General features: G+C 38.2%; 1 protein-coding gene across 3 annotated transcripts in view; it reads left to right on the top strand.

The window, feature by feature from the left end:
• Positions 1–12,034: 12,034 nt before the first annotated feature.
• CACNA2D1 (calcium voltage-gated channel auxiliary subunit alpha2delta 1) overlaps positions 12,035–27,203 on the top strand; it is a 452,272-nt gene continuing 437,103 nt past the window's right edge. Inside the window, exon 1 of one of the 3 annotated variants that reach the window (XM_066318752.1) lies at positions 12,035–12,668. In XM_066318752.1, coding sequence (XP_066174849.1) covers positions 12,574–12,668 — 95 coding nt within the window. In that variant the 5' untranslated portion in view covers positions 12,035–12,573. The remainder of the gene's footprint in view (positions 12,669–27,203) is intronic. The other 2 variants (XM_066318754.1, XM_066318753.1) reach the window with 2 other exon arrangements.

Below are 27,203 nucleotides of genomic sequence, written 5' to 3'. Positions count from 1 at the left end.
CTTCTTCCTGTAAGCCCTGTCTCCAAAACTTGACCTCTTCTGAATTATCCCATTCTTCTTGCCACACCATAAACTCATTCCTACTTTCTATTTACTTTTCCTTATTTATAGTCTCATAAGGTCTTTCAGCTGCTAAGAAACCACTTTGCTTCTACATCAAAAGAAACCACTTTGCTTCTACATCATGTTTCCTGTTGGATTGAAAAGCCTGAGGCAGGGCCACTCTTCTCACCTGACCACAGGTGTGCTTCACTTCCTAGGGCAACAGATGAAGCATCAGATGAGAAAGTATATATAATAAGAATAAGCATTCTTCATATCATTAAAATTTAGAAAATTCAGTCATGAGGAACTGTGATGAGGAATTAATCAAATGAATTTATATAACAAGCAATAGACTTGATCTCCCTCTTGCAACAACTGACACTTGTTACAAAAGGAGTTTGTGAATCACTGTCTCCTAAAACAAACAATAGTGCAACAAATCTGAAGAGGATGCTGAAAGGCATTGACACAGGATCCAGAGAAATGCCAACTTATCCCACAGGTGGAAAGAGGGCAATGATGGTCTCCTAAATGCTGGATAAAACATAATCTTCCCACGGTTTTCAGACAGAAGGTTCCATTTAAGATATAATAAGCTATCATTTGTTGGTTTAATACAGTAAACATTTTGATATCACAAATTTACTGCTGATGGTTGTTTCCACAGATTATTGGGCAGCATGTGCCAGTTTTCACTCTACAAAGTTATATTGTGCCTATCCATACTCTAGTACTCTGCTCCTCAATACTTATGCCATCTCCTAGCTGGTTTTAATGTGTGAGCTGAAATATTAACCTTTAAAGCTGCTGTAATGAAAGTAGCTTTCAATCAAATACACACACAACACACAATACTTTCTCTTTGAAACACAAATTCTCTGTTACTCATTTAACAATAGAGTTATTAAAAAATATTTTTTCCTGTTAAGAAGATTTCACCAAATGAAACCATATTAGAAAATGAGATGAAACATGAAATGGATTGATGATATTTTAGCAACACAGAGTATTACAATAATGAGCTTTCCTTTTTCACCATTACCATTATACCCTTGGTATTTAAGGGTCACAGTTGAGAAAATGTAGATTGCATTGGAATGAAACTATAGCATAGAATTTCTGAGTTGCCAAGAGCTTTGCAAAGCAAGCTATGGGAAGATTTTTTAATTTATTTTTTGCTGGTTGTACATATTCTTCACTCCTTTTGGTAGCCTTGGGGAAAAAAAAAAAAAAAAAAAAAAAAAAAAAAAAAAAAAAAAAAAAAAAAAAAAAAAAAAAATTTTTAATATACAAAATGTTCTTTGCAAAAAATTCTACATTTCTGAGTATTTTGTAAGCATTTTGTTTGAAACACTGTAGATTTTTCCAGTTCAAGAAAAAAAATAGCTACCAAACAGATGCACAAGCTATTTCAAAATAATCCCTCCTGCTACACCAACATAAAACTGCACTGTTGATTGCCACTGCTTAATATTGTTTCCCACACATTTAGAAAGCCATGATTTTCAGAGTGAAATATCCAGGACAGTTCACTGAAATGAGGCTTGGCATCCAGATTGCCTGCCTGGCTGCAATCACCCTTCGAGTTATTGAGCTTGTAAATCACATATCAAAACATGGGAACACATCAATTAATGTTCTACTGGAAACAAATCAAGGACAGTCCTACAGTGTGACATTCTGCCAGTTTTTATTTTCAATAGACATGGGGAAGAAGCTGAAATGTTTGGTCACAGCCTCTATTTACGCAATCTGTCTTATATACTATTGCATAATGCTATCACAATATTAATATGCAAATTGCCTCTCATATAAAAGCCATGCTTTCCCTGTTGATTTTCAGCACAGCTTCTGTTGCAAAGGAAAATACTTAGCACTTATATTCCTTTTTCATCTTCAAAACTCTTTTAGTATATTTTAATTAATCCTTCTCCTTTCAATTTCCTGACCCCGCATTAGGTTTTCTGCCTCCTTTACCCCTGTACTCTCAAGGTTACGTCCTCCACTTGATGTCTCCCATGGACCTCCCACGTTTTCAGAAAATCTTCCTCTCATCTCTTTTTGTGCCTACAAAACAGACCTCAGGAGACTGGCCAGAAGAAAGGCCTAGTCAAGGGCAAAGGAAGTTTGCAAAGTGAAAAAGAAACAAAAGGAACTCTATTTGCAGGGACTGCTGATGGAATCTGGCACAGCTGCTGCTTTCCTTTAGCAGGCACCTCAGTCTGGGCTCAGCCCTGTCTGGAGGTCGGCGGTGACTCCTCTGCAGGACACCACGCAGGCTGTGGCTCAGCTGGCCTCAAGGACACTGTGCCTGGGCAGCCAGTCCTAGGCAGCAGATGAGGAAATAGCAGTAGCCTCTTCCAGAGAGCAACCTCTCCTCCAAGAGGATTTCTGCTGCAAAGTGTTACGTGGGAGGCAGAACACGCTCAGGTCCTACGGGAATTTCCCAGTGCGCAGGGAAAACATTGATTTGTGGTATAAAAGGAGAACTATCAGTCCAGCTTTATCCTCTTAGACATTGATATTCCTCTCTTTTTCATTACTCTATTTTAATGTTGAATTAATTTATTATGCCCTGAGTTATTTCTATTTACTGCATGCTTTATGTAGATGTTTCGAGGACAATTTCAAACACTGGGCTACTAATGAATACACCAGTGGAGGTGCTGTGTACTCTTCTGAAGATCAGTCACAAAGTGGGCATCACTCTGACCTACTTAAACTGTAAACCCAGGATTTCATCAGGGCATGGGACAAATGCTTATCTGCTTCAAAAGGTTATATTTCACTCCCACAGGACAGATGGGTGCTCATGGGAATTGCCAACGAGCTTCCACAAAAAAAAAGAAAAATTCTTGTGGTACTCCTGGAGTCAGTCATCTGCATTTCAAAGCAGACGAAAGGTTTTCTATGCTCAAGGGAGGGAGAACTGGACATTTAAAGTCATGTTTCCTCCCAAAGATATTGATGGAAATAAGCTCAGATTGTTATAGTGTTCAGATATTTTAAGAGTTAGAATATGATAAATGCTACACTTTCAAAGGAAATATTTCTGTTATTTCAATGTATCATCTTGAAATATCAAAATAAATCTATTTTTTCCACCCCTGGTAGTTTCAAGAGACAATATTTTTTAATTTATAAGTAATTTTATTTATGAATCTTTATTTTCACTTGATTTTCTGATATGTGGTGGGAGTAAATATTAAACTATGCACATCTCTAGTTACCAGGACATTCTACCTGTTTTTAGAATACTTCTTAACCAACAGCATGTGTAGAATGAAGACAGAATTTAGAGATGACTCAAAGATTACAAATACTTGGTGTGTTAGTTGATACACTGCTACTTTGCTCTGTTCTTGTAAATATGCTGGGCAGTGGATGTAAAAAATTGTATTTCAAATGCAGGATACACAGTCATAGTTTATAACTCACATAAGATATTAAATTGATTATTAAGTCTTCATAGAGATGTGTGTTTTAAACCTTTTAGTCCTAAGCCAGCATTGCTGTATCCAGTGTGTTTATATCCAGTAAACCTGTGATGCTGGACACAGACATAAATCTGTGTTTGCTTGCACTGCATGCACTCTGACTTCTCTGGACTTTCTAGACCGTGCCAAAAGTCACTAACTTAAAAGGATCAAGAGCAGACTGTTAACTTAGGCAATTGATATCATTTAAGTAGATTGATATCTTCTGAAAACATTCATCTTCCTCTGTGTCATTACTTTATCTTGCACTTCTTGCACTGCTTAGGGTTTGGGTATTTATACATATAAATATATATTCCTATAACTGTATATACAGTCAGATGGCCTTTGTCCTCCTTTTAGGGAAAAGAAAAACAAACCAACAAACAAAACAACTACTCAACTTACTTCCCTTCACACCCTCTTGAAAAAAGGAAAAACTGAACATAGTTACTATGGAAACAGCTATTAAACAGAGAGTAGCAGTAATTAATAACATCTGCAAGTGCAATATGAAGTCTACAAGACAATTCATTCCAGCATTTGGAGTGGTTTGTGCAGAGCTGCCCTTTGTTGCTTCACAGGGAATGGCAGACTGTACAGACCCAATTATAACAAGGGGGCTTAACATTACCATAGTGATATACTATGGCTTGTGAAATATTTTGGACAGTTGATGCATTTACCCATATATAAAAATTATATTGTTATTATATAGCTTAATGGCACATGATTCTGGAAAGATTTAGACTCATATAGATAGACACTATGGGCAAATGCAAAAATGTTACTTTATCCTTTCAAACAGAACAACATGAAAATCTTGCTGCTGAAATGAGAGCAGAAGCTTGAAATGTAACTTAAATCCATTCCTTCATTTGAATTACAGACATGGGCAGATCAGATGTGGAGGTTTACCTACAGATGCTTTTATCTTCTGACTTTTCACTTTAAAAGTCAAATTGGAATTTTTTAAGAACAGCCAATTAAAGATTGTTAATAAATCATGAAAGAGATGAGAGGACTTATCTATCTTCAGGCTTTATTGAAGAAGGAATATTATAAATATTTATTTGTTATTTTATTATTTCTTAAGGCTACTTGGCATAAAATCTACCATCTATCCCAATAGCTTCTCTCATTAGAAACTATGAGTATACAAAAAGATTTAAATTTTCTTTAAATCATCTTTGCAGCTGATGTGAAATGTGCAGCAGAAGCTGTTTTATCAGATTGAGGTGTCCTGTGTTACTCAGGAGGGAGCTCTGCCTTCACCCTGAAGGCAAGGGTTGAGTCTTGTGCTCCTAAGCCAGGAGCTACGTGGCCTCTGTTACCTGAGCTGATCATCTCTGCTTAGGGGCAGAGCACATCAGATGGGGCCTGACCCCAGCTGACAGGGCCACCTGGCTCTGATCCAGCACGTGGCAAAGCCCTGTCAGCCTGTGCTCTGCTCCCCTGGCATAACGGACCTGAGCTCTTTTTGCCATTCTTTTTGCCATCTTTTAAAACTAAATGGGCAAGTGCACATCAGTATGTGTGGACCACACCTCTCCTGGTGAGCTCATTCCTCTTTTCCCTCTTTGTTCCCTCTCCTACTTACTGGCCTCTCCTTCTTGTCAGCTGACAGTTTTTCTTCCCTTCACTGTCTCATCTTCCTAATGAAACTTCCTCCTCATATTCCTGTTTTCCTGATTCACTTTATCTTTTGTCATCTATTTCTCTTTTAAAAAAAGTATTTTTCTTGTACAATACGTAATTAAGATAACATGCATGTATTTATTTCCACATGCATAACCTTCCTTCTTGATAGTTACTTTCTTGTTCTTTTCTTATTTTTGCACTATAATCTTTCATTCTTACTTTTTCTCTATCCCCCTGCCCAGTATTCCTTCTAAGTTGTTTTTGTATTTATGACTAGTTTATAAAGCAAATTAAAAAGGATACCAATTCCATCTCAACAACCCATATTTTAAGATAGAATGAACCATTCTGTGGAGCTGCTGGTCTGTGCTTATAGACTACAACTGAGAAAGAATAAAGGAAACCCTTTTCTCGTCCATGAACATCTCACTAAATGCAGAATGGGAACAGCAACAGCTGTGTTCCAAAAAAGAGTGACGAATACAACCTTCCTACTAAAGTTCAGCTTACCCTGTTGAACTTCCAAAAGTAGCTTCTGTGGCTGGATGGAAAGACAGCTCCCATTCCAGTGCAGGAACACGGTAGTGAAATCTCAGCAGTAACTTTGGAATCTTGTACCTTTCGTAACCACCTGGTTAATTAGGTTAGATGGATTAGGTAAGTATGAGATGCTGAGATGGCTCATTTCCATTTGGCTGATAGTGGTTTGCTGTGATTATTCTGTTGCCATCACAGAGAGTGCCTCTCTGTGGGTCAATGTACCTTTTTTGTACCTTTTTTTAGTCCTATAAAGTTGCAAGAGACCAGATTTCAGGAGAGGCACATCCTTACATTTAGAAAAAGCATTTACTGGCATAAGAATGTGTCTCACAGGGTGGAAAAAAAAAAAAAAAAGGGAAACTTGTACAATTTATGAGGTTCCAGAATATATATATATATATATATATATATTTGGTTTCAAGAAAGAATTGCATGTGCTTCAAGTCAGTGGAAGGGATGGAATAAACTAAGTTAAAATAGATTAGGGACTTGGTAGAAAACAGACAAGATTGTACAAAAATACTGTGTCAATTTCAACCCTATAAAACATATGTTATTTGTATAAGACTGCTCTTAGAAGTTATATTTCTTTACAAGTTCAGAACATACCACAGTTTAACATTTATAATTGAGGTTTTTCTCCAGCAACATGACTGACATTTATGGTTTTCTGAGAATAATGTCACAACAACAATATGAGATTTACAATGAGCACTTTTACATTATACTGTGAAATATAACACAGCGATTAATGAACAAAAGAAAATTATTTTCCTTTGAAATTCAGAAACATATTAATGATAATATTTGAATGAACAAAGAGTTTCAGAACCAAACTACTATCTCCATATAGTGCTGCAGGGTAAGCTCTGCTTACCAACAATTAAAACATCCCTGTATTATCAACACTATTTTTAATATAGCCCCAAAGCAAAGCCCCATACTACCTGCCTTGGAGAAAATCAACTCTACACCAAGTAAAATCAGCACCATGGATAAAGTTTTAGACTGGCACCTTGTTATAAAATATTTTTCTTGGTATTCACTAGGAGAATGTTTATTGTCCTGGACTCTAAGTTTCAATATTAAAGGATCCTAAAATTAATGTTGGTTTAACTGCAGTATCAAAAAACCCAAACAAATAAAAAATTTCCAGTGTGACAATGTATACAGCCCTGGTCTAATGACTAGAAGTAAAAAGAATGCTTTCCTCAAATCTGACAATAACAAGAAAAGCATCTGATGTATCAGATAGTGAAAGTTTTGCTACCAGATCCAGCATGCTTACTCAAATATGAACAAAAGCAAGGGTGAGAACAAAACAGTGTTGAATATCTTGCTGCTGGATGTAGGTCACAAAGATTTTGCAATATAAATTTTACCAAATTCAAATATGTAAAACAATTCATGTCACTTGCAAGGGGCTGGATCCTGCATTTTCATCTGGTGCAGACTTCAATAAGTGCATTTTTACCCCTGAAATTAGAAATTGAGATCAGGCTGTCTGCACTCTCTAGTCAGTCCCACACCAGCAAACAGAATGAGAACTATTCAGCAAGATTACCCCCTCCTTCCCTATGTAAAACACACCTATAAAGAAGATATTACATGTCAGGAAGAAAATAGTATTTTGGTATGAGGCATGGATTTTCATGGAACTACAGAACCAAAGAGTCATTTAGGTTGGAAAAAGACTTTTAGGATTATATCATTCAACTGTTAACCCAGCACTGCCAAGCCTGCCACTAAACTAAGTGCCACATCTACACATCTTTTAAATACCTCCATGAGTACAGTGACTCAACCACTTCACTGGGCTGTCTGTTCCAGTGCTTGACAACCCTTTCCATGAGGAAATTTTTTCCAAGATCCCATCTAAACCTTCTCTGGTGCAACTTGAGGCCATTTCTGCTTGTCCTATTACTTGGTACTCTCGAGAAGAGACTTTCTACAACCTCTTTTCAGGCAGTTGTAGAGTTATAAAGTCCACCCTGAGCCTCCTTTTATCCCTCAGCTGTTCCTCATCAGACTTGTGCTTTACACCTTTCTCCAGGGTCATGCACACACTTTTTGCAGTATTTCAGCAAGCACATTTTGGCTGAACCCATCAACATCTGGGGGTTCCATCTAGCAAAGTATGTCTTACACCAAGCACAAAGGTGGAATGTGCTCAGCAAAATGCTGACTGGGGCTGGCAAGAATAAAGCCAGTACAGATTTATTGCCTACAATGCCCCCACAAAAGACACTGAAGGCACTGGTAACTGTGTCCCATCTATTCACACAAGTGCTGCAATCACTGCACGTGTGGTCTTAACCTGTCACTGGCTTAAATTTTTTTTTATGAAAATGCTGATCGCTGAAGAATGAGTTTATATACAAGCATAAAACCAGATTAACAAAACTTTGATTCTAGTACTAATATAATAAATTTGCATTTTTATAAAGTGGCTAAAAGACAGACACTGCCCTGCTCTTTTGTCTTTTATGCTAGATTTGCAACGGTGTAAATAATACATGAAAACATAAATAAAATATCCAGAAATTGAAATAAAAGAGAAAAGCTTGAGCATTAATTATTTGCTAAGAATTAAATGAACTGAGAAGAAACTTTTGATGCAAATTAAATTTTTTAGTTTTGCAATAGGAACTTTTTTCTAACACACGGACTACCCTGGTCAGTTGAAAGATTTCTAGCACTTTCAGTAGAATCATAGAATCTTTTAGATTGGAAAGGATCTTTAAGGTAAGAGTCCTAACCCTGCCAAGTCCACCAAACAGCAATACAGCAAACTTTCTGTAAGATGCCTCATTATATCAATACCTGTCGCTCCTGTGCTCCTTCACAGAAAGGTCTCAGTGAGAGATGACAGGCAATAAATTTAGAATGAAGTGAAGAAAGAATGAAGAAAGATTTACTTTTGTTGTTTGTCATTCAAGTGCTTAAAGAAAAAGACTTGTCAGCTGGAATAGATTTTAGGAATCTCAATGCAGATGATACGAATTTCTGCAATGCAATGTTATTGTGAAGTACAAGCCATGTATTTAAAACAGTGACCATACAAGAAAATAGTTTAATCAGCGAATGTAAAAAAAATTATTGTTTAGGATACTTTAATGACTTTTTAAAACTTTATGATGGACCTACATTGGTGCTGCTTTTTTCTGCGTTATGGGAGGGTGAGGATATACAAAGAAACTTAACTTTAATAATTTTATGTTTTAAGTTGATCACGCTTGTTTGTTGAAGGTAGTGGGAACTCATTTGAGGCCTATTACTCATGTCCATACACAGCTGTAGGATGAGGTCACCATTTCTAAACATTCTGCATCTTTATTAAATACCTGGACAAGTAATGAATTTTTAGGCCATAAATAGTTAGGTGTACCAAAGGCTGGGTGATGAATAAATAACACACTGATCTTGGAATAAGTCCTGTTTTCTTTTCTTCCTCATGCTTCAGGCTGGCATTGGATTCCTGTGTTTTGGATTCAAAAAAGGCAAAATTTCAAAACCTGACTTCCAGTCTTAATTAATTTTACAGGAAAATTGTTATTTGATTCCACCTTTTCTCAAAACCAGGCTTCAGCTCAAGTTTACCTGTAAATCCTGAAGAGCTTCCAAGTCGATCTTGAGTTGTCTATCACAGACTTTCTCAGAATGCAACATCCCTTGTCGAGCTCCATTTTCCAGCCCTGGCTGCTCCTTCACACCTCAACCAGCTTGTTTGGAGCTAACCTGTGTATTTCTCCATGCTGGAGCCACATAATAGACCACTTCTCTCTTTCATCTCCAAGTCTCAGGGAGCTCCACGGGCATTCACTTACACTGCTCACAGTAGGATTAACTTGCAGAGGGTCTTGTTATGTAGTTGTAAATAGCACAGTAGATTGGAAGCTTTGAATACTTCTTTATTAAATCATAGCAGTATTTTCTCTAGAATCTTTTTCACTTTTCAGCAGTTGTTCAGCATATTAGCACTGATTAATCCAGACCTTACAGTACTTGGTGGGGTGTCAACCAAGCCATGCATCACACAGTTCCATTGCTTGCCATGTGTTACCGTCGTTGGAACCATTTGCAGCTGTAATTATTATGATATTATTCTGATGCTTATACAAGCATCAGAAGTGTTGGCTTACAGAAAATTATACGAATGATGAGAGAAATATTTCTATGTAACCCTTTACTTATTTATTTGTTATTTTACATTATCAATCCCTGATCTTCTGGTGTCCTTTACATTATATTTAAATGGTACTCATGAGTAAGGGTGATCTTGCTAATTCTCACCTACTGAAACCATTTTCCTATGTGTGTTTGCATAGTTCCTTGCACCCTCTCTATATCCACACCAACATGTCAGTACTTTTCTGTTTGCCCTCTCCAGAGGGTTCTCTCCTGGGAGAGCACCTCTTTCCCAGCTCTGTGCCCACTGCTTGCTCAACAGGCCCTCGGGACGGCTGGGAATTTAACATGAACACTTTCCTGCTGAGAAGAGAAGAAAAGAGCATATGCTCAATACTTCAGGTAGAGAAGGAGTCAGCTGGGGCATTCCCTGTGGTTTTGGATGGGTGTTGCCAGTGTTAATCCACTACTATGTTGCCCACTTCAAAACTGTAGGTGTTTTGGGGCACAACTAACTGAGGAACATCTGGTTCCTCGTAACTCAGCAGAGTTTAGGCATGAACTTGAGCCAAACTTCAGAGTCCTATCAAGGAGCAGAATCAGTATTTTTGTTCAATATTCATATTTGTAATTGAACTGATGTTAACCTGATACCACTAATGCGACTCGTACTGTGAGAGGCCAAGAATTAGGAGCTTTAGCTACGAAAATTATTTTATCTGTGGTCTTGTGCAACCTGTACTAGTTCACATCTCCAGCCCCTTTCCTCTGGGCATTTCTCCAAGACTTTAATCCACTCCCCCACATCTTTCTGTCCCAGATCTCCTCATGCTATGTCTCCTGTGAAGCAGGACCTTTGTGCCACAGGGCCGTGACTTGCTGGTACCCTTGACATCCCTGTGGGGAAGCAGAGGTACTCAGGTGAGTAGCTACAGGTAAATATCCACAGCACAGCCACTTCACGTGGCAAAACTGTCAGGCCTACAAAAGCTGAGCTATAGATACTCTTCAGACTGTTTGAGTCTAAAGGCTGCAGAATCATTTTAGAAAATGCTATTTCAGACTTGCATCCAAACCCTGAATCCTACGTACCTAAAGGTAGGTGGATAGGTGAAGACAACTGGGAGTTCTTCCCACCAGCTCCCAAGTGCCAGCTCCAATCCAGAAACAATGTAGATGAGTGACTGCATGCTCTACAGATTGCAACTGAAATATCGTGCTGGCTTTGAGCCCGGGCAATGTGAGCACTCAATTCTTCATTTGTGCATCTCAGTTTTGATCCCTTTGCCACCTTTAAAATAGAGATGGACGCTTTCCTGTTTTATAGAAATTGTTGTGAGTTAATACATTTAAGACGTGATCCTTAAATACAAAGGGCGTGAAAACAAAATGAATACTGGGGCTCCTCTTTCATTTTCACCTGTTGAACTAAGTAAATATTGTAAATAGCACAGTAGATTGGAAGCTTTGAATACTTCTTTATTAAATCATAGCAGTATGTTCTCTAGAATCTTTTTCACTTTTCAGCAGTTGTTCAGCATATTAGCACTGATTAATCCAGACCTTACAGTACTTGGTGGGGTGTCAACCAAGCCAAATATAAATATGTAAGCACGTTCAAAGAAAAAACAAACAAAACCAACCCACAGACCGAAAAGAAAATCCAATTTGTCACTGAACTTTTAACTGCTTTAACAAATAAGCTAAGAAATGTTTCCCTGGATTACTTCCTACATTTATACCGACAGCGCATAGTTGCCACAGAGACTGGCGTGCGCGAACACGGGCAAACGCCAGGAGGGGAGCGGGAATGCGCCCTGTGGATCTCCCGAGGGATCCGAGAGGACTCTCGGGGTTAGCGATGCGGCGGGGGCCGGGCCGGCTCCGCGGGGCTGAGCAGCGCTGCTCCAGCCGCGGGGAGAGCGCCAGTTATAGGCGCATCCACGGAATATCTATTTAAATCGCAGCCCAGACTGGTGGCACACGGGCTGTGTGCGGCTGCCGCCGCCGCCGAGAAAGGAGGAGGGGAGGGCTGGAATTAAAAGAAGGCACGAAGCGGTTTTAAAAATAGCGTGCGGGCTGCGCGGGGCGGCGCGGGGCGGGGCGGGCGGAGCGCGGCCCCGGGGCCCGGCCGGAGTTCCTGGGAGCCTTGTATGGAGCGCGGCCGCCGCAGGGCCCGGCGCCCGCCCCCGCCGCTCGCCACGACTTTCCCCGCTGCCGGCAGGGAAGGCAGCAGCCGGCGGCGATCTGCTCGTCTCCGACTCCGTCCCCTGCTCCCCTCCTCTGCTTTCAGGAGCCGCCACCCCGCCCGCCTCTCGGCTCCTCTTGCTGCTCTGCAATCAGTGGAATAAATCAGGGAAGGACGCGCGCACACACACGCGGAGTAGGATCTGTTACAAAAGTAGCGCTGATGGCGGCGGATCAGATGAAGCTGGAGCTGCTGCTGGAGTAGCAGAGAGTGGAGTATCTCTCGCTCTCTCTCTCTCTTTTCTCTGTTTCGCCTCTTCCCCCACTCCACCCACAGATCTCCATCGTTTCTCCTCCTCCTCCTCCCCACCCTCGGCCGCGCTCCCGCTTTTCCGCGCATCTCTGGGCTGCGCCTCCTGCGAGGGGGCGGGTGGGGGCAGCGGAGGAGGCTTTAAAGAACCACGGCCCCCCCCGCACCGCCACACACGATAATTGAATTTATTATTATTGCCGTCTTGCCGACTTGGGGAAGGGGGATCGATCTTCGATCAGGAAGATGGCTGCTGGCTGGCTGCTGGTCTTTAGCCTGACACTTTTCCAGTCCCTGGTGATGAACCACTCCTCGGAGGGACCTTTCCCCTCGGCCACCACGTAAGTCCCGGCGGGGTCCGGGGGTCCGGGGCGGGGGCACGGCGGGGGCGGGGGCGCTCCTCGGCGCCAGGGACAGCGACCGTACAAAAGGAAATCGAGTTAGACCGGGCGAAAAGTGGCGATCGGGGAAAATTGTAGGTTTTCGGCAGCTTTTGCTTAGAAAAGAGTCAGGGTAGCTGCAGAAGGTCCCGCCGGGGCGGTCGCAGGGAGGGGGAAGCTCCGGTGACGGCCGGCGGCGGGACTTTTGAGGTAAAGGCTTCGCCTGGGAATCCCGCTCCGGAGCGGCTCCCAAATACACCCCGTCAGGTCATCCTTGTGGAGAAGAAAGTTTCGAGTTACGCAGAGTCCGCCCCTTCCTCCCACAGAGGTTATTCCAGCCTGGATGGAGTTTCAACACTGTTTATTAAAAAAAAAAAAAAAAAAAAAAAAAAAAAAAAAAAAAAAAAAAAAAAAAAAGGCGAAAACCTGAGAACTTTGGCGATTTTATTCAAAGCCGCACGGAAGGCGGATTGGGTCGCCTTTCGGCAGCCGGCACGGGAAGCGGGGCTGGGAGCTCCGAGCCCCGGCTCTCCCCCGGCGGGCCGGGCTCCAGCGCTCCCGCGGGCGCTCCGCGGCCGCGCACGCCGGGTCCCGCCGCAGGGGCTTCGAACCACCCGGCTAAAGGAGCTGTTTTCTTCAGCCTTGGCCTTGCGCATCGTTACTTCTCAGAAACACCTTGGCGAGAGCTGAAGGATGCTCGCGGTGTACGCGGCTCGGTGCCTTGCTTGGCCCTGAGATAGAAATCTTTAAAGCGCTGCAGAAATATGAGGATGAAAGTGTTGCCCAGAGCAGTGCAAAGATCAAATAATAATGATGCAATAAAAGAAAGGCAAAAGAAAGCCAATGCATCACATTGGAGATTCGCCTACAGATAAGGAAAAAAATCCACGACAAAGCACTATGTGATCGTGTTTCCTTCCTTTTTCTTCTCTCCCACCTCATTATTTTTATATTCTTTTTGTTTGGTTGGTTTTTTGAAGCACCTACCTTAGTCCCCGAATCTGGGTTAAAGCTACCAGTAGGTAACTTTTAAGTGGATGACTCACTTTAATGCATTTTACATAAGAAAAACAGTGCTAATGGTAGTCTTTCCTTATTGTTTAACACTGGGTAGAATTTATTGGTGTCATTCATCCTGGGCAGAAGGATGTTGTTGCAGTAATTACCAGCAATGCATTTTCACCAATTAGTACTGCTGGTAGGTTGTTATAATTGGATTCAGTTCTGAGTATCGGTTCCATTATGAAAGACTCAAAGGGAGGCTCGCACTGTTAAATGAAAGGAATACAAAGATAAGTGTAGAATAACCACTTAGCATCTTCTCAGTTGAATAAAAACAGCCTTTCAATGTAGGAAAGATTACCTTTTAAAACATTCTCGTGGTGCAGTTTATAAAGATGTGCCATGTTGAAGCAAGTGTAGCAAAATACAGACCCAGGGCTTTTTAACTCATTGTTTTCTCGTGTTTGAGCTCCCGTATTTACGGTTTTTTGAGCTCCGATATTTACGGTTTCTCACTGAGCTGATAAGGTTATCATGCACAACTAATTACAATTTGTCTTCTGTGTGGATTTTTCTGGGTTTAAAAGAGAAAGAAAAATAGAACCCAGTGATATTAAAATAATATCATATAAAAAGAATATAAATAGAAGTCTAGATCGCTTTTGAACATAAGAATATGTGGTATTCTTTCAAAACTGGTTTTGTATCCCCATCTATTTTTGCTAATTTCCTTCTGAATTTACCTTTATTGACAGTCGTGATAATAGAAATTGACAACAGTGAAACATACAACTTTAATTATAACTATACCTATGATAAAGTAATTCAGAATATTATGTTAGTCATCAACATTTCCATGTACTGCACTATCTACTTGCTGTTGGCTCTCTTTTTTTCTCGTTATTCCATTGAAATATTGCAGAAATCATCTGTAGCAACCGTGAATCCTTCATAGTACTGTTTCCCCTTTGAAATGGAATCAAAGTGCAAGCAAGGCTTAGTTTGTTTAGAAGGCAGCACACAACAGGTTGATGTAAGGGAGAGCTGCTTAGCAAAAAGTAATGATGTAACACAGTGAAGGAGATAACAATTTCTCCATTCTTTTTTAAGACTTGACAGCAGTGTTTCATTTCTTACTAAAAATTACAAATGGGAAAGAACAAAGAAGTGACGCAAATGCTCTTAATGTAAAATATAATATATATTAAGAGTATTAAAAATAGGAATTAAATGGCAGAGGAGACTAAAGGAAAAAAGGATATGAATAATTGAAGATCTGGAGGTTTGCTGATATTATGTGCTTAGCTATTTGCTTTCTCCCTGTTATTTTCAGTCTCTTTTTTCTCTTAGTGAAAAAGTTGGTCTGAGGAAGCAGGATTTCCCAGCTGTTGTGTGAATATATGCATGTTCAGGGCTACAGAGTATATGATTTCTTCAACAACTCATTATTGTACAATCACTTTTCTTTCAGTCATCTGTTTCTTCTGCATTAATAAATATTTTAACATGTGCTATTACTAAAACATTCAGAAGTTCCTATATAACCTATATAACCAATATAACAATATAGAAGCATGTAGTATTCTTAGTGAGAAATGCTGAAGGTTTATGCAATGCCTGTTTGACAGAATCTCAGTAATTCGATTAATTTGAATTCTCTGATAAGGTAAAAAGGCCCTAATATGTTTACACATCAAAATATAGAGAATTTCAGGTGCAGGTTTGTGTTGTATGAAATGGTAGCATTAATTTTTCACTGAAAATCTGAGCAGGTGGTATTGCATTCCTTGCTTCCAGTGTTGAAATATTTCACTGCAAATATTGAAGACGATCCTTTAATAAGCTATTTAAGTATAGTAGTAATTGTGTCTTGATCTGAGCCATGAGGCTTAGCTGCTGATTGGTGCATACTGCATTCCATTTAAGAGTGTCATATTAAATGTGTCATGTGTTAGGGATCTGTTTGTTGGTACAAGATACCATGTTCTTACTTTTAACACAGCAACTCCCAAGTCCTCCAGTTACACCTGCAACACAGCAGATATTTTGCACTTAGATTAGAATATTGTATGTAGCACTCCTGGCACTATAACCACACTACTGCTATCTCAGTATGCAAAGCACTTCTTTTTTGTAGCCATATATATTTATTTATTATTCACATCTGTACAGACTTCAGAAACAAACATACTGCTAAATCTACAAGGTTTATATGTTGCCTGAGGATAGCAGAGGACTCAGTTAATTTCTGTTCTTTTATCTATGCTGCATCAAGACAGATAGTCTTGAGTTTAAGTGTATCTTGAAATTCCTAAGTATCCTTTTGGCACAGCATGTGTTAATATTGTTACTGATAGAGAGTAATGTACTGCATAAAGATATGCATTCTCCTTTCTGATAATAAACCTGCTTGTATTGATTAAAAAAATAAAACAAACCCAACAAACCAAACAAATTTTAATTTTTATAAACTTACAGATGAAGCCTTTCAAAATCAATGGGACTGTTACTACATCATTGTGGATGTATCTTATCTTTTCTCTTTATTCCCCCTCCAATTTTCCTCTGCTATCCATTTCTCTCTTTCCTTTATCTTTTAACATATTTTCCTCCTCAGTCACTTGTTCTGTACATGTCTATTACATTAAATATTATATTCAAGACATATCTGCCACGTACACAACTTGGTAAAATATTGGTGGATAAAGATAATATAAAGATAAAAATAGTACACATATGAACGTATATCTAAATGTATGCAGATAGGACATTTTTAGAAAAGAAGTTGTGTATTCCCATTTTTCACTTGCATGAATCATCTTTACTGTTTTGGTGTCATTAGGACAACTCAGGGAAGTCTATGAGTCATATGAATTAGGGCTTGCACAACTGGGACATTCTTATTTTTGGCTTCTGCACATGGACCTAACAAGTGTAGGTCCTGCTGAGAGTGTGGCTGGGCTTGGTCTCAGCATCACTTTCTGTATGCACCAGTGACCAAAGGTAGATAGGTGACATTTATGATGTTTTCATCTGTTTCTACTGTCAGACATAGGGATTTTGATACCACTCACATGCAAAAAATCCCATTTATAGCTTAAAGTCTGTGATAGAAGAATGCCAGTTTAGCTGCTGATGTTAATTAGAAAAGACTGCTGTATTAATGGATTATAATATAAAATATCAGGCTCTTTCTCATTTGATTTTTTCCCTCAACCTATTTAAAAATATTCACTATTAGGAAAAAAAAACCCTGAAATGTACCTTCATATCAGTGAATTGGAAAGAGAGCGAAAAGACGTAACCTACTGAGAATTAGGGAAGTGCAATATCACCTCTTAGTGTTTTCTCAGCAGCACATGTCTAAATGCTGAGCATTATGCAAGATGCTGAAACCCACTGATATTTTAAAGAGTGTTTTTGCAATCCATTTTTCTAATGGAAACAGAATAAGTGAGAAACAGCTTGTTGATTGGTGGTGTTTATTTTGGTGTTTTGGTGAGATTTTTTTGATTGTGTGTTGGGTTTTTTGTTTGTTTGTTTGTTTGTTTTGGTTTTGGTTTTTTTTTAATGTCCCTGTGGATGTGGTGATGATTAATGCAAATTATTTGGATCCACGAAACATTTTTCTATTATACATATTTTATGATGTAAATGGTGAATGGGCAATTTCTTTGTTTCCCTCCCAGGTATTTATGCTAGAGCCTCAGAATTAAAAAAATTCTATAGGTTTACATTTTATTAAGTATGAAAATTAGCTGAAAACATCAAAATAGATACTAAGCATAAAAGATGAAATTTCATTGAAATAAATCAGCATTATAGAGGTTCTTGCCATCTTTCATTTTGCAGTGATGCTATTTTCAGCACTGCATTGCTCATACTCTGCAAAATGATTTTATCCAAGAATTCAGCTGCTAGAAAGAGAGCTGGAGCTTGGCAGCACATTAGCCTGAAATGTATTCATTGTTAAATAGAAGGCCTGTTGTACAGATCTTAAAAATATTTATCTAGCAGGGCATTTGAAATTGATGGAGGCACGGTCAAATTCTTACTGCTTTAATGTTTTGTAACAAAGAAACAACCCAGACTCTGGTTGCCCACTGGAAACTCACATGGTTGTGCCTTGATCCTTTCTTGCCTTCTGCAAGAATCCCGTATCCAAGGCAGTCTTATCATCTGGACCAATATTTGACTTAAACCTTTGTGAGATAGGGATTGCAGTTCAGAAGCATTTTAGTAGAGAAAAATGACTCATTCTCTCTGTTGCTGACCATAGTAGAAGTAGAATTGAGCCCCAGACTGTTCTGTGCTTCTTTGCAGCATTACCCGGGCTTTTGATCCCTGCATGTTGTGTTTAGAGTGCTCATAAAGACCTTTGTGACAAAAGGTGATATTTTTGGTGCCAAAAAATGTTTTTTTCTACTGTCTTGTTAACAAATTTCCTTTAATAGAGGAAAAAATTTACCAGAAAACAACCCTGGAATAAAATTACCCTGGTCCATAGCTACAATTTGGTAAAGCCAGACGCCATAATTAATTTATGTCTTTTACAAATGCTGAACCAGACTTCTTGATAAAAAGAATGACAGCTTAGTGTCCCTGGTGTTCTGGTAAAAAAAACCCAAACAAACAACAAAAACCTTGGTAGCACCTTGAGAATGCACGGAAAGTAAGAAGTACAAAACAATAACTACAATTGTGCTCCCAGCCCAGCGTGTTCTGTTTTGGATCACTCTCAGCCCATTCCTGCATCAGCTTTTTTCATTCCCTCTACAGCTGCTGCAGGACAGGTATCAATGAATACTTAAATGATTTGCATTTGAGATTACAGCTCTGATTTATCTCTCTTGCTGAATCTGTTAAAGAGCCTGATCCCACTCAGCTTTCCTTGAACATGCAGAGGGCAATTCTCTGTTCTGTAGGATCAGACCAAGAGCCAAGTTTTCCATCAGTTGTGCCATTGCCTACTGTGGCAAATTGGTCATTTTCTTTAGGGGGCGTTATGATTCTTCTTTCCCCCCTGATTTCCAGGAGCAAGGAGACCTGGATTGAATATTGTTTGCAGAATATGATTCTAATGTTTCACAGTATCATGTAATGCACACAGAAGTGCAGCAGGGGCAGCTCACATTGAAGGTGAAAATACCTAACAGTGATAGTGAAATTACTGTCAATTGCACTTCTACTTCAGTAATATTCATGGGTGATATATTCTTAATTTAGGGCCAGACTGTGCTGCTTGTACCCTGGAATGAATGAAAAAGTCTCACTGATACTCTCAGAAAAATCTGTCCAAGAGTGAAGATTTTCTAAATACACTTCAGCACTTTTTAATAGCTAAAATTAATGGCATGTGCCTGCAGCTATTCAGCTCAGGAGGGATCTTTCTTTTCCTTCTCCACTGCCTTCCAAACTATTTTTTTGCCTCCTATACTTCTAAGCAAACTCAGTGTTTCATACCTAACTTCCTTTCCTCCTTCCTTCCAGACTTAGTAAGTTTTCAGGGTGAAATGTAAAATAGACTCTCTTTGACAGACAGACAGATATGGCTCAGTTTGAGGACGTTACACTGATGATGGCAGGGAGAGGACCATGGGTTTTACTTATGCCTGTCCTTAGAACACCTTTCTCTGCATGCCAACAGCCAACTGGTGACAATGAATGAATTTTTGTCCCCTGTATCATTTTTCCCTATTTATTTACAAAGTTTCTAACAAGTTTATGAAAATGATTGACATTATTTTGCATCAACAAATCAGCAAGCTTTTGCAGTTAATTACAGTAATTCAAAATCAGACTTTTTTTTTTTTTTTAATCTGAAGCGGGCCTGAAATAACTATAGAACATGAATCTGAAGTTGTAATATTGCTGACTATTATAAAAAGTGATTTATTGGATTTTCACCCTCTTTAAATTACATTCCCACTCCCTCTCATTTGAGAGTTGGGTAGGGTAAGAGCTATACTCTGATTTTGTGACAGATATTCTAAGTAGTGGTTTAAGAATTTTCCTTTTTTGATATTTCCTTTGTTTCTCCAGGACCATGAATGTTCACGCAGAAATGCAGAAAGAGGGTGATTTTTTTAAAAAGTGTTCCACTGATCTTATGAACTAAGAATAATTTTTGCACAGCTTTTATTAGAAGTATCATGGAGGTATATATTATATTAGTGGTCCTTTTCCAGCATAAAATGCTTAGTTGAAATCTGTGAGCGAAGTCTCCCCAGTTTATTCATTATATTAAAATTTGATTAACTTTTGACCTGAATTGAGAAGTAAATAAGGACACAAAAGAGGTGCTGAGTCCACAGTCCAGATTTTTTAGCAGGTGATGAATTGTGTGATTTTTTTTTTATTTAAAAGACAACAGCTAGAATTGATTCACCCAAACAATACTTGAACTGAAATGCTCCTATTTTCCCTGTGCAGGTTCCCACTAGACTGGTCTAGAAGCTTAAAATGTTCCCCAGTTGTATCTCTCCCACCCTTATTTTCACTCAGATTTTTATTATATTTTGATAGCATGGGCTAAATATTCTTCTAGGTAGGCATAAAAATAAGGTTACAAAAGATATGTGGCTGAGGGTGGTGGCAATACTGAAACCTAAATCAAGTCATGCCACTGTTCCAAATTGTCACTATTAATACTGTGCTGCATTTTTCTTTATGCACTAAGGTAGTCCTAAGCAAACCAGTAAAAGGGAAGTTTTCTTCATTCTTGAAATGAACAGAAATTTGCCACACTAGGTGTACGTTGACTCTTGATTAGAAATTCCAGCCTTTTCCATAGGAGGGAACTGAGTCACAGGAGCTGTTCTGTTGAAGCTTATTGAAATGAAACATTTTTCACTCTGAAATAGATGAATTGTGTTATTAACACTGCAGGAAGGAGAAAAGTAATGAAAAAGAGATGACAGGAAGTATGAATTGCAAAATTAGGGTTCCTATTAGTCCTTCCCTGAGTGTTACAGGTGACTCCTGCACATGTAGAGCCACTGTCCTGTGAGACCAGTCAAAATGTTGAGGGATAAGCACAACAGTCCACTAAAAGACAGCTTTTAATTAATGATATTCTGATGTGGACTAGTGTTGAGAAAAATGGTTTGTTTCATAAATTGCTAAATGAAGCCTCACAGTAATCCTTTTCCCTCACTGAGGGTTGGGGTAGTCTATTTGGTAGAAGTCTTGTGGATCCTAAATACAGCCCTATACTGGGAGGCAATGCTCTTGACTTGGGGAATGCTCTGCCCTTAAAAGCCTATTTTGTGAGTTGAATCCAGAAATGGGGTGGTTTCTCATACAGATGTTAATGCAGAAGTTCCTTTTTTTTTTTCTCTCCCCAGTATATGGCAGTATTCTTGCAGTTGATTTAAGTAGAATAAAATGTAATACATAATATACTATGCTTTGGTAAGTCATTTCTCCAGAGCTTATTGAATATCTATTTTTTCTGTTAGCCTCACTTGTAATTTTATTATTTTTAGATATGGGTGTAACAAGTTCTTCAGATTTTTTTTCAAAGACAGGTCAAAGTGAAGAATAATCCATGTAGGGATGGAAACTAAGTGTACTGAGCCATGAACCTTCCTGCACCCTCATTTTCTGTTGGAAGAATCCCGTGTTTGTTTGGTTACCTGCATGTTTGTTTCTTAATACAGGAAGTATTTCTTGATCTGAGACTTTTCTTAGAAATTAATTTCTTAGAAATTGATTCAGTGGCACCAATTTTGGAAAAAAAGAAAAAAAAATCAGTAGACTGTGATTTATTTAATCCCAAGTATTTTTTTCTATGATGTAGATTTTGAATTGTGTGTATGATGGCTGAGTTTTTTGCTTTTAAAGGCCTCTCTTTAGTATTATCTGCCTCGCTTTTCCTTATTTCTCAAATTTTGTACCTTAGATTTTGATATTAATTTCTCTCACTAAAGCAAGAAACTTCAGTGTCTTACCATGTAGTCAGGCAAGGGTTTATTGTCAAGATTAATTTGTTAGCTAATGCCTCTAAAGCCTTCTGTAGTTGAAAAGTGTTGTTAAGCTGTTAAGCCTAATTTATTAAGATGTGTGTTTGCTGTATTCCCACTTTACTTCAGAAACTTGCTTGACCAATCCTTTCCTGGATGGATGATACTTCTGGTTTATCTGGTTCTCAAAGTGGTTTTTTTGTAGAATCTCTGTGGAAAACTTACCATAATATCTGCTTCTTTTGGTAACTTGTGATCTGGAGATCTGGAAGAAGTTAATCCCCACGATCTGTACTTCTTGGATGTACACAGATTGCAAAACATAAGCTTCACAGCATTTTTAGAAACTAAGAGGAGTCAGCAAAAATCTGCAGACAGAATGGTGAAGAGAAGCCAGTGTGTGACTCATGCCTCCGCCGCGCGCTCGTTGCACTCCTTCGCCAGCCGTGCCAATTCCTTTTCCACTGTGGAAAGCCCTGGGAGCAGAGGATCCCGGGATTTTCTGAAATTTGTGCTGTGAATATTTCATACTTGGGAAAGAGGCAATGGTTAGATACAATGCTAGACAAGGACGTGTGACACGAGTTTGTTAACATGATCTATTGCTTCTTTCGCAGCACAGGCGACTGCTGGTTTTATCCCATTTCTAAAATGGGAATGGCACCCAAATTGTCATCCTGCATGAATCAATGTGTTTAATAAAGCAAGGCATCCTCTTTCTACAAGATACTAAGAAAAGTACATAATTTTTTCTGTTTACAGACTAGTGGCAGTAAGATGATCATCAGCAATAGCGAAATATCTGACAATCACCAAGACTCCTAAGATTTCAGGCAGGAGAAATATAGTTTTTAATGCAATTATTGTTGTTTGCTACAGTCAGTAGCAATAGAAATGTAGTTCTTACCACTTTTTTTGTTATTTACCAAGCCACTATTGTTGCCTTAGCATCTTCTTGATTAGATTTTTTTATCTGTTGTGAACATATTTTAGATTATGTGGTAGGTGTATAAGCTGGGAGAGAATCAGTAATATGTGCAGGAACATATATTAGGGAGATTTCACTTTAATAAACACACAGGGAAAAAGTTTGTGGTAATTGAAGGCAGAATCTGCTCTCTTTTGACTGATTAGAAATACATGAGGGATCTGTGCGTGACTAAGAACATGTCTAGGATATACTCTAAATACCTTTGGAAATGGTTGGGTACCCAATTTTATCCTTCTTTCCACCTGTGTAATTTCAGCATAATGAGTATCAGTCCTGTATCATTTAAATCCTGAGTGCAAGGATGAATCCACATTTAAAAAAAAAAAAAAAATCTGATTAACCACATACAGGTTTCATTGCAACAGAATGAGTCATCACTGTCAAGGCCTGATTGTGAAAATTACATAAAACAAAATGTAGTACATGATTTTATTAGGCTTTGCAGGACAGAGTAGTAAGATATCCCAAGGAAACCATGTGTGCTATCAGATGTGGTCATTTGTCTTCCTTTTAAATGATAAGCTCTGACACCACTTCATTGTCTGTGCCACACTGAGCAAGCATCCATGTAAAAAAGAAGTTCTTAATGTGCTGGAAGACACTGAAAAATGTTACCCCAGATTAGGAAGAAACATGATTTTATTAATAAAAGGGGTAGAATTGTAAGGAATAAATGCTTTCCTTTTCAAGTACTGCAATGTCTAGTAATGTGCAGGTTTACTCTAAGTGGCTTTCCCAAATGCACTTTTTTGTGGCTCTGTTTTTGGTTTTGGTTTTTTTACCTCCTCAAGCTATTAGTTCTAGAGCTTAATTTGGAATGGTAGGAATGATAGGAGTAAATTATTTTAACCCCTCATTATGCTCAACCGAGTACTTCATTCATCTTTGGGTATAAAGTCTTGAGTTTTTGGGTCGTTAGAATTAAAATCAGCAAGGAATTTACAGACAAACTTCATATTTGTTTCCAGTGAAGCTGGATTTACTCTGAAAGATGATATTGATGCTTTATGGGGACACAAGGTGAAGTTCTGATATGATAGCTGCTTTGCTAATTGAAGCACTTGGCCAGCGTCTTAACTTCCATATATGTTCCTAGGATAGATACACTCTCCCAGCCTGCAAAATTAAGATTAAAAGCACCCACCACTTCCTTGCATGGATGGTGAGAGTTTTGGTTAACAAATGACCATAAAAAATACTGTAGTGGATGGATGGAACAATAATTTGCTTGCAGTCATTTTGCTGATAGCATGTTTTGCCTTTCGTAAGTCCATTTATTGATAGACTTAAAGTACATAAAGTACATAAAGTACTTTTATGGCCTGCAAGGTAGTCTTGGACAGACATGTTCAATTATTCTTGTATGTATCCATGCTTCTACAAACACTTTATGTATTCATTAGTGATGCTTTCAGCATTGCAAATACAGGTTAAACATTGATGATTGAATATTTTGTTCCACACATCTCATTAACTGGGGCTCTATTTAGTTTTCGTGAATAGTATTCGATTCAACAGTTGTCCCACTTCGTGGGAATAAAGTGTCTATGGAATAAAATAATGATCAATGTTTTAAAAAATCCTTTAGAAAAACTTAAACAAACAAAAAAGTAAGCTATCCAGTTATAAAGATTTAACACTTGAAAACTAAGAAGAGGAAGATGAGAAACTGCCTTAAGCCTTAAGTTGTTTTCCATATAATATCTTCATTGTTATCCTCTCTTCAGTTACAAAACCAACTGTAATTTTTTATCTTCTGGAAACACCTTTCATTGAGAATACTGCTCAAAATGCTACCCCACTGTATGACTAGTGGATTTTGTAGATAGTTTTTGGTAAAGCTGCAAAGGAAATACCTTGTCTTTTGTAATGTAAAACTAGTAATAGTTGCCCCTACATGGAGAGATTGTAGGAGCATTTGCCTTTGAGAATTGAAAGAAAACTATTATCCAAAGCTATTCTCTGAACCTAAAAGCTATGATAAAGATATCCTGCTCAAAGAGATATTTTGAGATGTTTGGATTTTTTTTTTTGTATCACTAGGACCTTGTTTCACTGCAGAAAGAGAGGATGCTGGTTGCTGCCATGTTTTTTATGCTGTGTGACTTCAATAATGGGTGCAGCCTCTCACTGGGCAGGAATTATTTTCTAGCTGAAATTTTTCCTGAAAATTAACAAACAGGAAATATCAGCAATATGCCAGAGAAATACTCACTGTTCTAGTTACCTACATGTTTGAAAAAACCCCCAAACTTCTTGTGTGTCTAGTTCTGTATTTTAATTGTGCAGTGATTTTTTGAGCAACCACATGCAAATTTAACAAATTTAGCTACCTTACATGTTATTTTTCTTGTGTACCAGATCCAGATTTCCTACACTGATACTAAGGGATGTGTATTTGAAGAGAACTTACTTAAAGCTTTCTTAATGGACAAAAAATTAACCTGCAAACCAGGATCATCTACAATATCACTCAAAAACTGCTTAAAATACAGCAGTTCTACATTACTTGTAATGAAATCTTCCCACCATGTCTGCAAATTAATAAATTAAACCATTTTTTTCTTAATAGAAACCTGCCCTAAAAAACCAAAGAAGAAGCCCAACAGAAAAAACCCAACAAAAAAACCCCACGAAACTTGCAGTATTTTGAATTCTTTTTTTGCTCCAAAGTTCTTAAACAAATATTTGGCTGCAGGAGGTACACAGTATTGTTTGTTGCTGTGAAATAGAGCTTCTAATTCAACAGTAATTGAGATAGATTCAGTGTGTGGTTTGTTACTATGTGATTTGACGCAGACACACACACTCTCCATGCAACATTGCTTTCACCTGGGAAAATTGGATAATGAACTAATGAAGGTTTTCTTGGCTGATAATGCTCTCTGTTTTCAGAGCGTAGCAATTACACAATCCTTTTAGCACTCAATGTCTATCTAAACAAAATCAATGCAAAAATAAGGGCTGTTTACAATGAAGTATCATTATTTTACATTGTTGGGGTAGTTCTCTGAGAGTCTGATATCGAAATGATACAGTAAAAAATAAAATTTGAGGAGCTTTAAGGCCAGCAATCTAAAAGCACCCTGATTTTTCTCTCAGCTCAAGTAATTCACCACCACTTGTGTGCCTCCATACAAATGTAATACTTGTCATTGCTGCTTGCCTTTTCTTTTTAGAAGAAAAGCTCAATTCTATGCATCTCAAAACTAGACTTGATTTGAATTTACATGGCTTCAAAGTCGTAAGGTTGGACTGATTTTAAGCTTCCAAACCATTTATTTACAATAATGCGAGAGTTTTGCAGTCTGTTTCTTTTTTATTCCTACACAGTGTTCTCTTTCATCAGTGATTTATTCAAGGGGGCATGGAGAATTGCTTGTACAATTGTTTGTCTTATGCTGTATAAGTGCTGATTTTTGCTGTTTCGTATAAAAGCAGAATAAAGGGCTGAATTCTTATTACTATTAAAATTATGAGGGCGTATTCAGGCTATTAGCTACTTCACAGACTTTAGCCTGAAAGTTAAATTACAAATTGCCCTGATATTACAACTAAGTAACTTGTGGATCCATTCTCTAAAAGCTGTTGTGGTGCTTCTGAAATGTTAAGCTTCTAAATTTGTACTGAAGAGAAATCAGAAAGAGCAAAAGCTCTCTCCTGTATTACTTGGGAGCAGGACAGTACTTTTTCCATTCCCCAACTTTTTTTATTTTCAACCAATGTATTTTTAAAAAGGAAAAAAACTAAAACTCTTTTCATTTTTAAGTTCACTTAAAAGGTGTAAGTATGGAATGGTGTCATAATATGAAATTAAATAAAATATTTCTGCTGTAGTATTTCAGATTTTTTTATCAAGTAATGAATTAGCTACTTGACCCACAGAAAGTATTATTAAGTGATTTCTGATAAAACATATTCCCTGGAAACATTTGAGATCAGTTTGGACAGGGCTCTGTGCAACCTGATCCACTTAAAGATGTCCCTGCCCATTCCAGGGAGTTGGATTAGATGACCTTTAAAAGTTCTTTTGACCCAGACTATTCTATTATTCTGTCTGTTTTTACATTATTTCTGAATTCTTCTTTTAGTAGAAGATTTTTTGAATATTTTAAAGGCTTCTATAGATGTTATATTTTTTTGCCAATCTACTCCAGAAAAAGAGGATGATGTTGACTGGCATTCACTTTTGTCTTAGGTAATACCTTTTAATGATGTTAAACTTGACCTTTTCTGTTCTTATGCTGTGGAACAAAATAATGCTAAAGCTCCATGGAAATGGTCTGGAACCCCTGTTTCCTGAGAGGAGGTAAAAAAAAAAAAAAGTTCATAGAAATTATGTGCAGAATATAATCTGTTGCATCATTATTTATATCTCTGGTGCATTTCTGGATGTGTTCTCTAGTATGGCTGAATCTGTTGCGTACAATTCAGTTTGATGTGTGTGAATGAGCTATGTCAGGCCAGGTGAGTGAGTTTTCCTGTGTACACATCTTCAACAGCAGCACTGCACATGTCATGTACCCATTTCTCTGTTCT

This window comes from Sylvia atricapilla, chromosome 5, assembly GCF_009819655.1.
Source record: "Sylvia atricapilla isolate bSylAtr1 chromosome 5, bSylAtr1.pri, whole genome shotgun sequence".
NCBI classification, from domain to species: Eukaryota; Metazoa; Chordata; class Aves; order Passeriformes; family Sylviidae; genus Sylvia; species Sylvia atricapilla.
Note: the sequence above shows the minus strand (reverse complement) of the source record. Positions and strands in the feature narration are given on the sequence as shown.